At 50.6% G+C, this 14,083-nt stretch overlaps 1 protein-coding gene across 2 annotated transcripts in view; it reads left to right on the top strand.

Annotated features, from left to right (window-relative positions):
- Positions 1-14,083, top strand: part of SDK1 (sidekick cell adhesion molecule 1) — a 955,689-nt gene that overhangs the window by 896,540 nt on the left and 45,066 nt on the right. For both annotated transcript variants that reach the window (XM_084763891.1, XM_084763892.1), the window contains exons 36-38: positions 7,084-7,199; positions 10,301-10,487; positions 12,063-12,200. In XM_084763891.1, coding sequence (XP_084620017.1) covers positions 7,084-7,199; positions 10,301-10,487; positions 12,063-12,200 — 441 coding nt within the window. The remainder of the gene's footprint in view (positions 1-7,083; positions 7,200-10,300; positions 10,488-12,062; positions 12,201-14,083) is intronic.

The following is a 14,083-nucleotide window of genomic DNA, read 5'->3' as shown; positions in this document are numbered from 1 at the left end:
TGGGCTCTATATTTGACTGGCTCTGCCCTCACTCATCCACCGCTTTTCTTTACTACTGCCTCCAGGCAGAATCTACAAACTTGACCTAAAGGGCCAAAGCCAGCTCACTGCCTGTTCTTTCAGGAAAAGTTTTGCTGGAGCAGCCACACCTCTCTCCATAAAGGCTTAAAGCCAGTGGCTCTCAACCTTCTTACTGGGGCAACCCTTTAATACTCACAGTTCCTCATGGTGTGGTGATCCCAACCATAACATTATTTTTGTTGCTACTTCGTGACTTTAATTTTGCTACCATTATGAATTGTAATATGTGTTTCCTGGTGGTTTTAAGTGAGTCCTGTGAAAGGGCCATTCAACCTCCAAAGGGGTCATGACTCGAGGATTGTGAACCACTGGCTTATGCAGTGTGAACTAGAGTTATTTCCACCATAACAGTCAATGTTGACAGCCCTCAAAGCTTAAAACACTACCTCACCCTTCCAGAAGTTTCTACCTCATCTGTAGGGAAAGAGCTTGGGTTTGAGAGCCAGATATATCTGAGTCGAAGTCCAATTCATTCTAGGGCAAGTGATGCCATCTATCTGAACCTCCAAGTTAACCAGTGAGAAGAAGACATTTCCTCAGGAGCAGGAATCTCATGAGAGGCCAGGGAACTGTCTCGCATGGCACTCTGTGGGATGCAATCCTGATCTGTCGAGATCTGGGTCTTGCTGTGATAGGAGTATCACAGTAGAGGCAAAGAGAGAGGAAAAAACCCTCAAGTCAGGCAGAAGAGCTAGTGAGCGGCTTTCAACTTTGCTTATCTTACAATGCGCGATAACAGCTATTGAACAGCATAGGAGTCTCAAGCCCCCAGTGCCAAAACAAGAAAATAAAAGTCATTATGGTAGAATCAAAGGCTGGATTTGTGGTAGGACGGAGAGTTCAGAGCTGACTTTGAACACTGAAGTGTCTATAAGGGACCAGGTGTGGTAACTCCTGTCTCTAATGTCAGTACTCCGGAGGCTCAGACAGGGAGATTGGGAGAGGGAGGGAGAAGGGGGGGGGGAGAGAATATTTGCCATTCGAAACAAGCCTGAGGAAATATTCTACTACCAGGCCCTACCTCTATCCTCTCAAGTTATTTTCAGATTATTATTAAATTGTTGGTTATGAAAACTAAGCTTGGAAACCTGGTGTGGCTTCATCATGGGGGTCCTGTGTGTGACTAAGAGCAAGTTAACAGGAGCAGGAATCCTCGGTATTGCCTAGGATAGCCCTAGCAACACTTGATATCTGATGTAGCCTGGGATGGTCCTGTCAACAGTAGATGTCCAGAATGACTTTGGGTGGCCCTGGCAATAGTGGGTGTCCAGAGTAGCTTAGGGCAGTCCTAGCAACAGTAGATGCCTAATGCAAGGCTTCCCGTAGAAACGATATTAGTGGCTTTTCTCATTACTGTGATAAAATACCTGACAGGAGCAGCCTAAGGGAAGGAAGGGTTAATATTGGCTCACAGTCTGAGGGTGTACAGTCCATCATGGCAGCAACCGCTCACATTGTATCCACAGTCAGGAAGCAGGGGGAGACAGATGCTGATGTTCAGCTCGCTTCCTCCTTTTTATGCAGTCGAGGATCCCAGCCCACAGGATGGTGTGGCCCACACTTAGGGTGCGTCTTCCCCCCTCAACTAAGTGAACTTAGACATGGCCACAGGTTTGTCTCCTGTCTCATTCTCACTCCCGTGAGGTCGATGAGCCACACTAACCGTTATAGGTGCTCTACAACCTCCCCACACACAGTAGGTATTTGAACAAGAGCTCTCGGAACTGAGTGGACGGATATCCTCCTCGCTACAGGGTTAATTCCGGGGCTCCGAGAGGCTCTTTGGCTCAGGAGGTCTCTGAGGGAAGCCACCTGTCCTAGTTACCTGAGATGAGGGAGCAACGACTGAAAAAATCGCTGCGATCAGCTCGTCCAACGGGCATGTCTGTGCGGCATTTCCCTGACTGCAGTGCCCCCCCAGGGTGACTGGCCCTCCATTGTGTAAGAAAGCAATTTGTACAGGAACTAGTAAGCAATGTTCCTCCATGATCTCCTCGTCAGTTCCTGCCTCAGTTTCCCCCGGGGATGGACTGTAAGGTGAGATGAAACCTTTCCTCCCCGACTTGCTTCTGATCATCGGGCTCATCACAGCCACAGAGGGAAACTAGAGCCTCACCAGCCACTTCCTTCCTGGACTCAGTGCGCCCAGCCTGCACGTCCCGGGTGTTTACTGTAACAAGACTCTTGAGCTCTGCCATTCTTAGGCCCAGGGCTGCAGTGCGGGGCCTGTCATGGTGGTGCAGGCTCACCCTAGGTCCTCCGAAACATAGGGTCAAGGGCAGCAAGCCAGCACTATTCATTCACCAGCAAACAAAGTGAAATCTGAGCTGAGTATAGCTATTGCACACAAATGGCTTTGAGTGTGTGTGTGTGTGTGTGTGTGTGTGTGTGTATACACATGTGTTCTCGTGTGTTCGAGTACATTGCAAGTGCACATGCCACATTTGTGAGTGTGCGTGAACAGTGGTCAGCTCAGATGTCAGATGTCCGTCTCCCTGCGCCTTGGGTTGTAGACAGGGTCTCTCACTTTTGACCTCGAACTTAGAAATTCAGTCAGGCTGGTTGGTGAGCCCCAGGGGTCCTTCTGTCTCTGCCTCCCCAGCACTGGGGTTTCGAGCATGCTCCACTATGCCTGGCCCCAATATCTGTTGTCGTTGCTTTTGTCCTTATTGTTTTGGGGTTTTTTTGTTTGTTTATTGCTTGTTTTTCCAAAACAGGGTTTCCCTGTGTAGCCCTGACTGTCTTGTAACCCAGGCTGCTCTCTAACTCAGAGTTCCACCTGTCTCTGCCTCCCAAGTGCTGGGATTAAAAGTGTGTGCCACTATACCTGGCTGAATTTTTTAAATGTGGTTGTTTTTTTTTTTTTTAAATCAAACTCAGATCGTCACACATATGCACTTAAGTGACTGAGCCATCTCCCCAGGCCTGGTGGCTGGTCCCTGGTCTAACTACAGCTGATAGCCACCTGGAGGTGGTAAGCCTTCTCCGAAGGCTGAATGAGAAAGACAGAACGGCTGACTGCCAACACCCATCCTGCCTGCTCTTGTTAGTACAGGTAGCAGGCAGGGGAAGGCAGCCTAAAAGCCACCACAGCCCACACAGAATCCAGTCTTGCAGGGGCACCCAACGCAATCATCGAAAGAGCCAGAAATTTCTAGAAATGTAGAATTTTACTAAGGCTGTCAGAGTGCTCCAGAAGTTTCTGGGTGGTTTTTTTTTTCCTTCTTCTTCTTCTTTTTTTTTTAATCAATAGCTTGAGGAGATGTGTCTCTGAGGCCATGTAGCGTCCTGTCCAGGGTGAAAAGGAGTGATTCTGCCAATCAATGCCGGTGTTGATAGCTGCTGCCGAGACACGCAAAGGCAACCTCAACCATGACCATGACCTTCCTATGCTGCATGTGATGCTGCTTGTGGGCATCTAATGAGCAGACACTGGGGAAAAAAAACCAGCTACTCAAAATGCTTTAAGAAAACAATTTCATGCAAAATATATATATATGCATGCCAGGGGCTGCAGAGATGGCTCAGTCAGTAAAATGCCTGCCATGAAAACAAGAAGGCCTGAGTTCTGTCCCCAGCACCCACATAAAATTCGGGTGCTATAAGGCATAACTGTGACTTCAGCACTAGAGAGGCTGTGCTAGGAAGATGCCCAAAGCTCGCTGCTCCTGGTCCAGCGAGAAGCTGTCGTAGTTAAGGCTTCCATTGCTGTGTAGAGACACCGTGACCACAGCAACTTTTACACAGGAAAGCGTTTAACTGGGGCCGGCTTACAGTATGAGAGGTTTAGTCCCTTATCGTCATGGCGGGGAGCATGGCCGCACGCAGGCAGGCTTGGCCGGCGGAGAGTTCTACATCTGGATTGGGAGGCAGCAGGAAGAGACCTTGAGCCACTGGCCTGGCTTTAGCATCTTAGACCCCAAAGCCGGCCCCCAGTGGCACACTTCCTCCAAGAAAGCCATACCTCCTTTAACATGGCCACACCTCCCAATAGTCCCACCCTCCCCCCCCACCCCGTGAGCCTATGGGAGCCATTTATTTTCAAACCACCATAGAGACCCAGTCTCAAAAAAAAAAAAAAAAAAAGGATGGAGAGAAATTGACAAAGAGATCTGACCTCTCTCTGCCTTTTATACCCACATGACCATATGCACACACACACACACACACACACACACACACACACACACACACACACACACGCTAATGCTTATGTGTATCTTATACCATGAATGTCAAGATTGGAGACCTGTCAGACAAAGGCTCTCCTGTGGCTCGATCAGCGTCCCATCTGCACACACTTTCCTCATTCTTACATTCTGGAAGGAGAAGTGCAGGCTAAATTCTCCAGGCAGGCTGGAAGCCCTGAAGCTCTCAGAAGCCAAAAAAAAAAAAAAAGAAAAGAAAAGAAAAAAAGTGTTGAATCATAGACTATACTATGTTGTCATCTACTTCTTCCCTGTATGTGCCAACAATCTCCTGTCACCTGCAGCACTGTTGTGGCATCAGACACAAACCTGCAGTGCAGCTGACACAGGCGTGTCTCACCTGGGAGTTTCATCCAGCCAAGAAACATAGGAACCCTGAGACCCTGAGTGTTAGAGATCCCGCCTGGAGTATATGGCTCGCCCAGCCACCTGCTCCAGATGGACTCTCACTGCCAGGGATGCCCTGGCTTTGCTTTCTGCCAACTCTATGGAAAGCCAACGTCGTCGGGGGGGTGCCGAGAAGGGATCTGTGCACCGGCCTACCAGAGCAGCGGCCATGTTCAATTCCGCCTCTCATGATTTTAATTGTACGACAGTAATTTTGTGATCGAGTTGCCGACGGCAAACATGCAGAAGACATTAACTTTATTTATGTTTTGGATTATTAATGCGGCTGTTAAAATTCCTCCAGTTAGTTTTTGATTGAATTGTTTTTTTGTGTGATTCTGTTGTTTAATGGAGCGGTAAATAAGAATTTCTGATAATGAGGCCCAGCATCTGTCACAACAACCTGGTGTGGGCTATTAACATTTCCATTAGCGGCAGGGTGGGCAGCGATAATACAGAAGCACACAGTTAGAACAAAATAAATAGTCGTGTCAGGCTGAGCGGGTGTTAATTACTATTTTATTCTTTATGGGTCCGGGGAGCGGGGGGCAGAGAGCCGGATGCAGGGAGGGAGCTGCGAGCAAGGGGTGACCTACTGCTCACGAGGTCGCCGCCTTATCTCTCCAAAAGAGCCCCATGCCAGAAGAATCTCTTTAAGCAGTGATGGCTCCGTTGATGGCCTCTAGGCAGACTCAAATCAAGAGGCAGCCAGAGGGTCTGAGGAGATGGCTCAGGCGCTAAGGTACTACTACTACTACTACTACTACTACTACTACTACTACACACACACACACACACACGCACGCACGCACGCACGCACGCACACCCCACAGCACAAAGCTTGAGGACCTGAGTTTGGGTCCCCCAACACCTATATGAAAGCCTCTATGTTCCCAGAGATAGAGGGGGGAGGAGACCAGTGAATTCCCTAGAGCTCATTAGCTGGCTAGCTTAATCAGTCATTCGCTCAGTCCCAGGTTCAGTGAGAGACTCTGCCTCAAAAAAATAAGGTGGAAGGTACGATCATGAAAGACCCCTGGAATCGGCCTCTGGATTCCATGTGCACATGCACAGGCACAGGCATAGGCACACGTGTGTAGATAGATAGATAGATAGATAGATAGATAGATAGATAGATAGATATAGATATACATATAGATATACATATAGATTATATATAGATATAGATATAGATATACACACACACATACACACACAGGAACATATACAAACCATACACATCATGCGCAGGCATGGGCATGCACACACAGAACATGAGAAAGGGTGGCCAGCGCTCTTGGACCCACGATCTGAGACTACAGGAGGTAAGTGAGGCTGGGCTAGCCTCTGCCCCCCAGGGGCTAGGCCCTTAAGACAACCTTAGGCTTCAACCAGGAACCAGATTTTCTAGGAGGAGTACTCGAGTGGGAGACAGGACTGTCTTTTGAGAGGCACGAACAGCCTTCCATGGGAAAGTGCCCCCTGCGGGATTCAGAGCCACGAGGCGACTGATGGAAAGAAGATAAAGTGGAGTGTGGCAACTGCTCTCGCCTCTGCTCCTCACTCCCTAATGGCTGAGAGGGACAGAATGGGAGCCCACTGCCCCTCTGGTCCCCTCCAGTCACCTCATCTTTTGCTTTTGCTTGTGCTCTGGTGGGAGGGAGGGAGGGAGAGGAAGAGACTCGCATTCAAAACTTGCAGTTGCGAGTTTGCCTTGCAAACACAGGCAGCCATGTTTCCAGACCCCAGAATCCCCACGCATGTGGTCAGGCAGCTTTGTTTCTAGATAGAGTTTTCTGGAAACAGGCATCGTAGTAGAGGCACCTGAACCTGCAGTGGCAAAGCAGCTGTCATATTCTTCATCTTCTTCCGTTGGAAATGTAGCATTCTTGCCCCCAACCAGGGATGTCTTTGTACCCGTGGCTCCCTCCACCCACAAAGCCTCGTGGGTCTCTGCCACACCCCGCATGCTTCTGGGGCATCCAGTCGGCCTCCGTGTCTCACTGTTTTCTTGCTGGTCTCTCTGTGGGTGTTCTCCCAGCCCACGCGTGTCACATGAGTTTCTAGATAGCCTTTGTCTTTCAGCATTCTTGCTCGCTGTATCTCAGCCGAATCAGTGTTCTTTATAACTCTATATAGTTTGTTTTGTGCATTTCTAAGAAGGTGCCTCTGGGAGGGCTTGTAGCCTTCCTTGGCATGAAAGAACTAAAAATTGAATGGGACACAGAGCCAGAAGCCTGGGATGCATTACACCCGAGGCCTCCCAAACTTCGGCACTGACTAGGCCACATTTCCTACGATGTCCACCACAGTCGTGCGTCCCGTAATGAGCCCTGGCGACGTGGGTTTGTCTCAGCCAGCTTACGAAGGCCATCCCAGTTACTCCCCTGTTTCTCTCTGTCCTCAGCTCCAGCGATGGCCCCACAGAACGTCCAGGTGACCCCACTCACAGCCAGCCAGCTGGAAGTCACGTGGGACCCGCCACCCCCAGAGAGTCAGAACGGGAACATCCAGGGCTACAAGGCAAGTCCTCACGGGTGGCTGTTCTCACATGCAGCTGGCCTCTTCCTTCCCGCTCGCTGTGTGCCTGGGGCCCTGAGGGCTCCGGCTACACCCTGGCCACACCACAGGGGCTGCTGTGTCCCCCCAGCAGCAGCAGCAGATGCACAGCATCGAAGCAGGCCCCGGGTCCTGTGAGCAGGCTTGGTGAGAACAGTGCTTGGGTTTAAAGGTGCTTGGGTAGAAGCCACACAGGAAGTGACTGCCGGTGTGGCTGCTGCGTGCCCACCACGAAGCATGCTTGGCTCCTCCAAAGGTACTCAGGGCCACCTACTGAGGCACCCGACCTCTTCCTGTGCCCACACCACAGATGTCAGGGCACTTGATTGTAACTGTGGGCTGTCACTCACAAAGGTGATTCCAAATCCCAACACTGTCCATGTCCAGGGAGGGAATCTCCCATTTCCATAAGTGTAGGGTACAGCCAGAGAACCTCTGTGTGTGTGTGTGTTACATGTGTGTGTGTGTGTGTGTGGTGTGTGTTGTATATATATGTGTGTATGTGTGTGGTGTGTGTAGTGTGTGTCTGTGAGTGGTATGTGGTGTGTGTCTTGTGGTGTGTGTGTAGTATGTGTGTGTTATGTATGTCTGTGTGTGTTTGTGTGTGTGTGTGTGTGTGAATGTGTGGTGTATATGTATGTGTGTTTCTGTGGTATGTATGCATGTGTATGTGTGTGGTACGTGTAGTGTGTGTCTCTGTGTGTGGTATGAGGTATGTAGGTGTGTGTGGTGTGTCTGTGTGTGAGAGATGTGTTTGTGGTGTGTCTGTGAGAGGTATATGTGTAGTGTGTGTGTGTGTGTGTGTGTGTGTGTGTGTGTGTGTTATATGTGTATGCGTGGTGTCTGTTTGTGTGGTATGTGGTGTGTGGGTATATGTGGTGTGTCTGTGTGTGAGATGTGTGTGTGTTGTATGTGCTGTGTATGTCTGTGTGGTATCTGTGTGTGTGTGTGATTTGTGTGTGGTGTGTGTGTGTATGTGTGTGTGTGGTATCTCTGTGTATGTAGGATGTTGTGTAGTGTGTGTGTGTATCCAGAAGTTCACTTTGACTATGGTGCTCTTCAGGCCTCAAGCAGTCAACATTTATTTTGTCTTTTTAGGGCGTGGGAGTGGGCTGGGAATGGGGTAGGGCAGAGACATGGTTTCTTCTTCTTCGGGAACTCACCTGTTTGATTAGACTAGCTGGCCACCAAGCCCCAGGGATTCCCACGTCTCTGTCTTCCCAGCACTGGAGTTATACGCAGACACCACTGTGACTGGCTTGTCTGTTTGTTTGTGTTTAACATGGGCTGGCATAGCACTCAGGCCCTCAGATCTGCACAGCTGAGCCAGATCCACATCCTCAGTCTAGGGAACTGTATCTGTAACAAGTCCCCACATGCTGTGACTTCTGGGAGCCTCACTTGGAGATCAGTTCACTACAAAGCCACGGAGACTCCATTAGCCAAACAATCCCAAGATGGAAGGAAGAAACACTGCTCACCTTGCCAGCCAGCAGCCTACCCCCCTGCCGCCCTCCCGCCTGCTCCCTCCCCTGCTAAGGGCATCGCCCAGACCTCCCTGGAGGAGACAGCCCATCCTGCATCTGCATTCTTCCAGAAGTAATTTCCTGGTCTGGCCTCCATGAGCCCGACTTGATCAGTATCCCAATCTCAGAGCCGTGCTGTCCTGATGAATATCGGCCCAATTAAATGTCCATTTGAAAATGATTTTGGTAGGTGTGTTATGAAAATGAATATCTCCCTGCCGGCAGGGCTCTTACGAAGACGAATGAGGTCACAGCCAGTCCCGTGAGCTCCCGAGGCAGGGCACTATTTATGCACATCCAAAAATATGTTTTCTCATTTCCCTAATGATAGAGACATTGAACTTGGATATCGATCACAAGTTAGCATGGCCTGTCTCAGCGGAGGCTTTCTCCCAGTCAGCTCTGCCATCAGACATGTAGCCAGGGCTTGTGGGGGGAAATCAGCATGCTCACTCATCCAACAAGCTCCAGCACAGGTATGACCCGTGAGCCTGCATGCCCCGGCTGCCTCCTGCAGCGTCTGCCCTGCTGTCATAGAGGACACACTGCTCTTGTGGCCTGGCACAGGCTCAAGTACACAGAGCCAAGCGGGATCTTCCAGCCAGTGTTGCCTTTGGGCAGCCCAGCTGGCACGCAAGCTGAGGGCACTGCTTGCCAGACAGCTGTTCAGGGAAGTGCGTTGTGTTTGGACCTCAGATCTACCCATAAACGTATAAAAGCTAAATGAGAAGAAATGGTACCTAAGGGAGGCAAGGTGGTCTAGCTTAGGACTGTGTGTGTGTGTGTGTGTGTGTGTGTGTGTGTGTGTGTGTGTGTTGGAAGCCAGGCCACAACCTAGCTATTGCTTCTCAGGTTCCCTCAACCTTTAAAAAAAATGTATTCTTAAATTGTGTCTGGGTATGTACACATGAGTGCAGGTGCACGTGGAGACCAGAAGAGGGCACCAGAACTCCTGCAGCAGTTGTGAGCTGGCAGATATGGGTGCTGGGATCTGACCTCAGATCTTCTGGAAGGGTCTTTTAATTGCTGAGCCATCTCTCCAGCCCTCTACCTTGTGTTTTGAGATAAACGGTCTTGCTGGCCTGTACGCTAGGCTGAGCCACAGGGACCCACCCATCTCTGTTTCTGTCTCCCCTGAGCTGGGATTTAAAGCATGCACCCCCATACACGGCTATTTTTTTTTAAACATTGGGTGCTGGGGATTGAACTCATGTCCTCATGCTTGTGCAGCTAACAGTGACTGAGACACCATCCCCTGTCTCCTTCCTGTCATGTTTTGACATGTTCGTTCCCAAGGTGTTTTCTGCTGCGTTGATGGAATGCTTACATGTTGGTTTTGAACAACATGTGGAGACCTGTAGTGACTCTGGGGCTTGGCCTATCCATAGCTAAGTGATGCTCAAAGTCTAGACCACAGGTCAGAATCCCTGACCATTGACCAACACGCCAGAACTCCAGGGCATCATTCACCACACTAGCCTGATCCCAGAGGACCTCTCTCTACCACAGTCCAACTCTACCCTGTGCTCTGCCCAATAGATTTACTACTGGGAGGCAGACAGCCGCAACGAGACAGAGAAAATGAAGGTCCTCTTCCTCCCCGAGCCTGTGGTGAAGATCAAGAACCTCACCAGCCACACCAAGTACCTGGTTAGCATCTCAGCCTTCAATGCTGCGGGCGACGGGCCCAAGAGTGAGCCCCGGCAGGGACGCACACATCAAGCCGGTAGGTCGCCCTGCCCAGTCCTCTGTCGGCATCCAGGGGATTGCTCAAGAGCTGGCGCTACAGTGAGTGCTTACATGAGGCCCCGGGTTCCACCCCAGCACCCCAGAATCTAGATAGGCATTGTGGCCTGTGTTTTTAGCCCAAGAACCAGGGAGATAGAGACAGGAGAATATGGAGTTCAAAGGCGTCCTTAGATATGTGCTGAGCTTGGAGCCAGACTGAGATACAGGAGACCCTGTGTTAAAAAAAAAAAATCGGGAGGCAGAGGCAGGCGGATCGCTGTGAGTTCGAGGCCAGCCTGGTCTACAAAGCGAGTCCAGGACAGCCAAGGCTACACAGAGAAACCCTGTCTCGAAAAACCAAAAAAAAAAAAAAAAAAAAAAAAGGAGGAGGAAGAGGAGGAGGAGGAGGAAGGAGAGGGGGGAGAGGGAGCACTTGGAATTTGGAGAGGGAGGACAGGGTAACTCCTTAGTCCCCAGGGCCTGTGTGCTTCTAAGGCTGTCTTGGCTAGGTTGGAGCTGGTATTTTTTTCCCGTAAGCCTTCAAATTCACTGATAGAAGAAAGGCCTGTGTCTGCAGCTTGCTCTCCTTCCTGACTCTCAGAGTTCCTTCTAGTACTTTCTCTTAGCTGCCCATGCATATCTAGGTCTCTAGGAGTTGAGTTCCTTGAACACAGAGGCCACAGCCCAAATCTGGACCCAGGCTAGCCCCCCTCCCCTACAGACCCAGGCTACTCCGACCCCCACCCCGCCCTGCCAAGATCTCTAGTCTGTACCTAGCTCAGCAGCTGCCATTCAAATGGCCTGCCTCCCCCTCACAGGCTAATTTACATTTCTTCTTGCTGTGATAAAATACACCAGCAAAAACGGCTTCAGGATGACAGGGCAGGGAAGAAATGTTCTGACTCACGCTTCCAAGGGATAAATTCTCTCACCGTGGGGGACACATGCTGACAGGAGCATGGAGTTGAGGCCCTGGTCACTTTGCATCAGCAGTCAGGAAGCAAAAGTGAACAGGAAGTAGGGCCAGGCTAAAGCCTCAAGGCCTGACCCCAGTGACTTGCTCCCTCCAGCTCCTAAAGGTTCTACAAGCTTCCCAAACAGCGCCATCTGCTGGGACTGAGGGTCCAAACATGAGGACCTGTGGGGGTCATTTCCAATCTACAGCACAACGCAGCCTGTGTTGACAGGGCTGCCCAGCTAAGGGCCATCTGTGGCCTTATGGAGGGCAGATGCTTCCATTCAGTGCATCATCCTTTCTTTTTGCACCATTTACACTTCTGCACTGTTGCATAACACCTAGTAGCATGGCCCGTACTGGCTGGGTTATCCATAAAAGTGCCAGTCTTGGGGCTGGAGAGATGGCTCAGTGGTTAAGAGCACCGTCTGCTCTTCCAAAGGTCCTGGGTTCAGTTCCCAGCATCCATATGGCAGCTCACAACTGTCTGTAACTCCAAGATCTAACACCCTCACACCAATGCACATAAATTTAAAAATTAAATAAAAATATTTTTAAAAAAGAAATGTTTAAAAAGTGCCAGTCTTCACTCTGCACCCCTGTGCTCTATTTCCCAAGCTCCCGGACCCCCCAGCTTCTTGGCATTCTCAGAAATAACCTCCACCACGCTCAACGTGTCCTGGGGGGAGCCATCGGCGGCCAACGGCGTCCTCCAGGGCTATCGAGTGGTGTATGAGCCTTTAGCACCCGTGCAAGGTAAGGCCTGGGGGAGTAGGGCACAGTGGGCTACTCCAGGGTCTACAGAGCGAGAGCCACCCTACTCGAGCTTTCAAGATGCTGGGAAGGTGGGACCTGGACCAAGGAGCCAGGGTGGTGGTTCATCTCCTTAGTACGTGTAGTGTGAGCACAAGGGCCAGAACGGAGCCCTCAGAACTCGTGTAAAACTAGGTGTGGTGATGCCCAACCACACTGCTGGGAAGCTGGAGACAGGCCTGGGGCTTCCTGACCGGCTGGCTAGCCAAACCGATGGGTTCCAGGTAAACAGTGAGAGACTTTGGAGCTCGCTGGTAAAGCACCTCAGTCTGAATACCACAGGTTAAAAAGTGGGTCGTTGCCCCCCCCCCAAGAATGTACTCGCAGAGGATAAAAGATGAGTCGCAAGATAGAATGCAGGTGGCTTTAGGAAAGTAGATCCAGGGACACGACACCACACACACACACACACACACACACACACACACACACACACACACACACACACACAGAGTAACCGAGGGAAGACTGTGGTGGCACTTCTGACTAGCATTCTGCCTAGAGGATTTGGGGGGCGGCAATATAATATGGTGGGACAGCAGGAAGCAGCAGGCTAAGGATGTGGTTTCAGAGGAGCTGATTATCCTTGGAACAATCACACACCTGATTGTCACCCCTGCCTCTGGGTGTTCTTTTAATTCTGTGTGTGGTTGTGTCTTTTATCCACTTGTCCACTGAGGGCTCTGTGGCTTTTTTTTCCTCACCGCACTGCATGCTGGGAGACAGGTCCGGCCATCTCTGCATGATGGCCCAGGGTCAGATCTGTCCTCTCCTGAGCATGCATGCACACAGATAGATGGTGAAGCTTAGAGATTACTTAACACCTAGGAGGGAGCGGTCCACAAGCAGCCGGCCACATAATAACGGCTCTCCGTTTAAAGCTGTGGTCAGAGTGTCCTTGTGAAATAAGCGGTCCTGTGGAGCAGGGAGTTGATTTGAAAGGGAACATTCCAAACCCTCGATTTTATCCAATCGAGTCTCCGATGCCTTTGACAAGAAGATTTGCCGTTATTTTATGAGACTCTAAGAAAGACAGAATGCGCACCATAAACTATGGCCTGGGGCTTCTGTGCCATCAATTCCAAGCCACGTCCCAAATCAGAGCTGTGAAAATGAGAGAAAGGAAAAGCCAAGGGTGTCCGGGCCTATCGATGAGCTTCATGCTCGGCGGAGGAGATGACCTGTGGGTGGCGTTCTAAGAATCCAAAATGGCCCCAGAGGTGGGGGTGGGGGGAGGACAGAGACTGGTCCTGTTGGGTGGCACTCTGTCCAGAGTGAGCAGGCTGTCCAGGAACAGGTGGCTTGTACACAGCTCCCTTCAAGATCCCAGGACAGATTTCCAGTGGATACATCTATTGTTCTTGTTCAGCCAGCAGAGAGGTGATGGGAGACTTTCCAAAGACCACACACACACACACACACACACACACACACACACACACACACACCTCGAAAACATCTTTTCAAGGACAGTAACCAACTGGGGCCATTCAGATGAGAAGTGACTGCCAGAATCTCGGCCCTAATTGACCCATGTGCCCTTCGCAATCAAAGCTAGCTTGAGCATCTCATTCGCCCTCAACTGACTCCTCCAGGTCCTGCGCCCTGTGTCCTGTCTTAATGGCTGCCTGAATCTCCAACAACGCTGTGGCACACACCGCGGGAGCACAAAGCCGCTGCCCTTAGCTCACTCAAAGCCTGTCTCCAAGACTGTCTGTCCTTCCTTAGAGGGATCTGTGCAACATGGAGCTTGTGCTCCTTTGTGCTTCCACTTCCCTGCACTTCCCCCAGACAGTTCTGGCTTCCATGGCCCCTCCCTGCCCCTC

The sequence above is a fragment of the Acomys minous genome, assembly GCF_964271855.1.
Source record: "Acomys minous genome assembly, chromosome: 16".
In the NCBI taxonomy this organism is placed as follows: Eukaryota; Metazoa; Chordata; class Mammalia; order Rodentia; family Muridae; genus Acomys; species Acomys minous.
The sequence above is the reverse complement of the archived record's forward strand: the minus strand, read 5'-3'. Positions and strand labels throughout refer to the sequence as shown.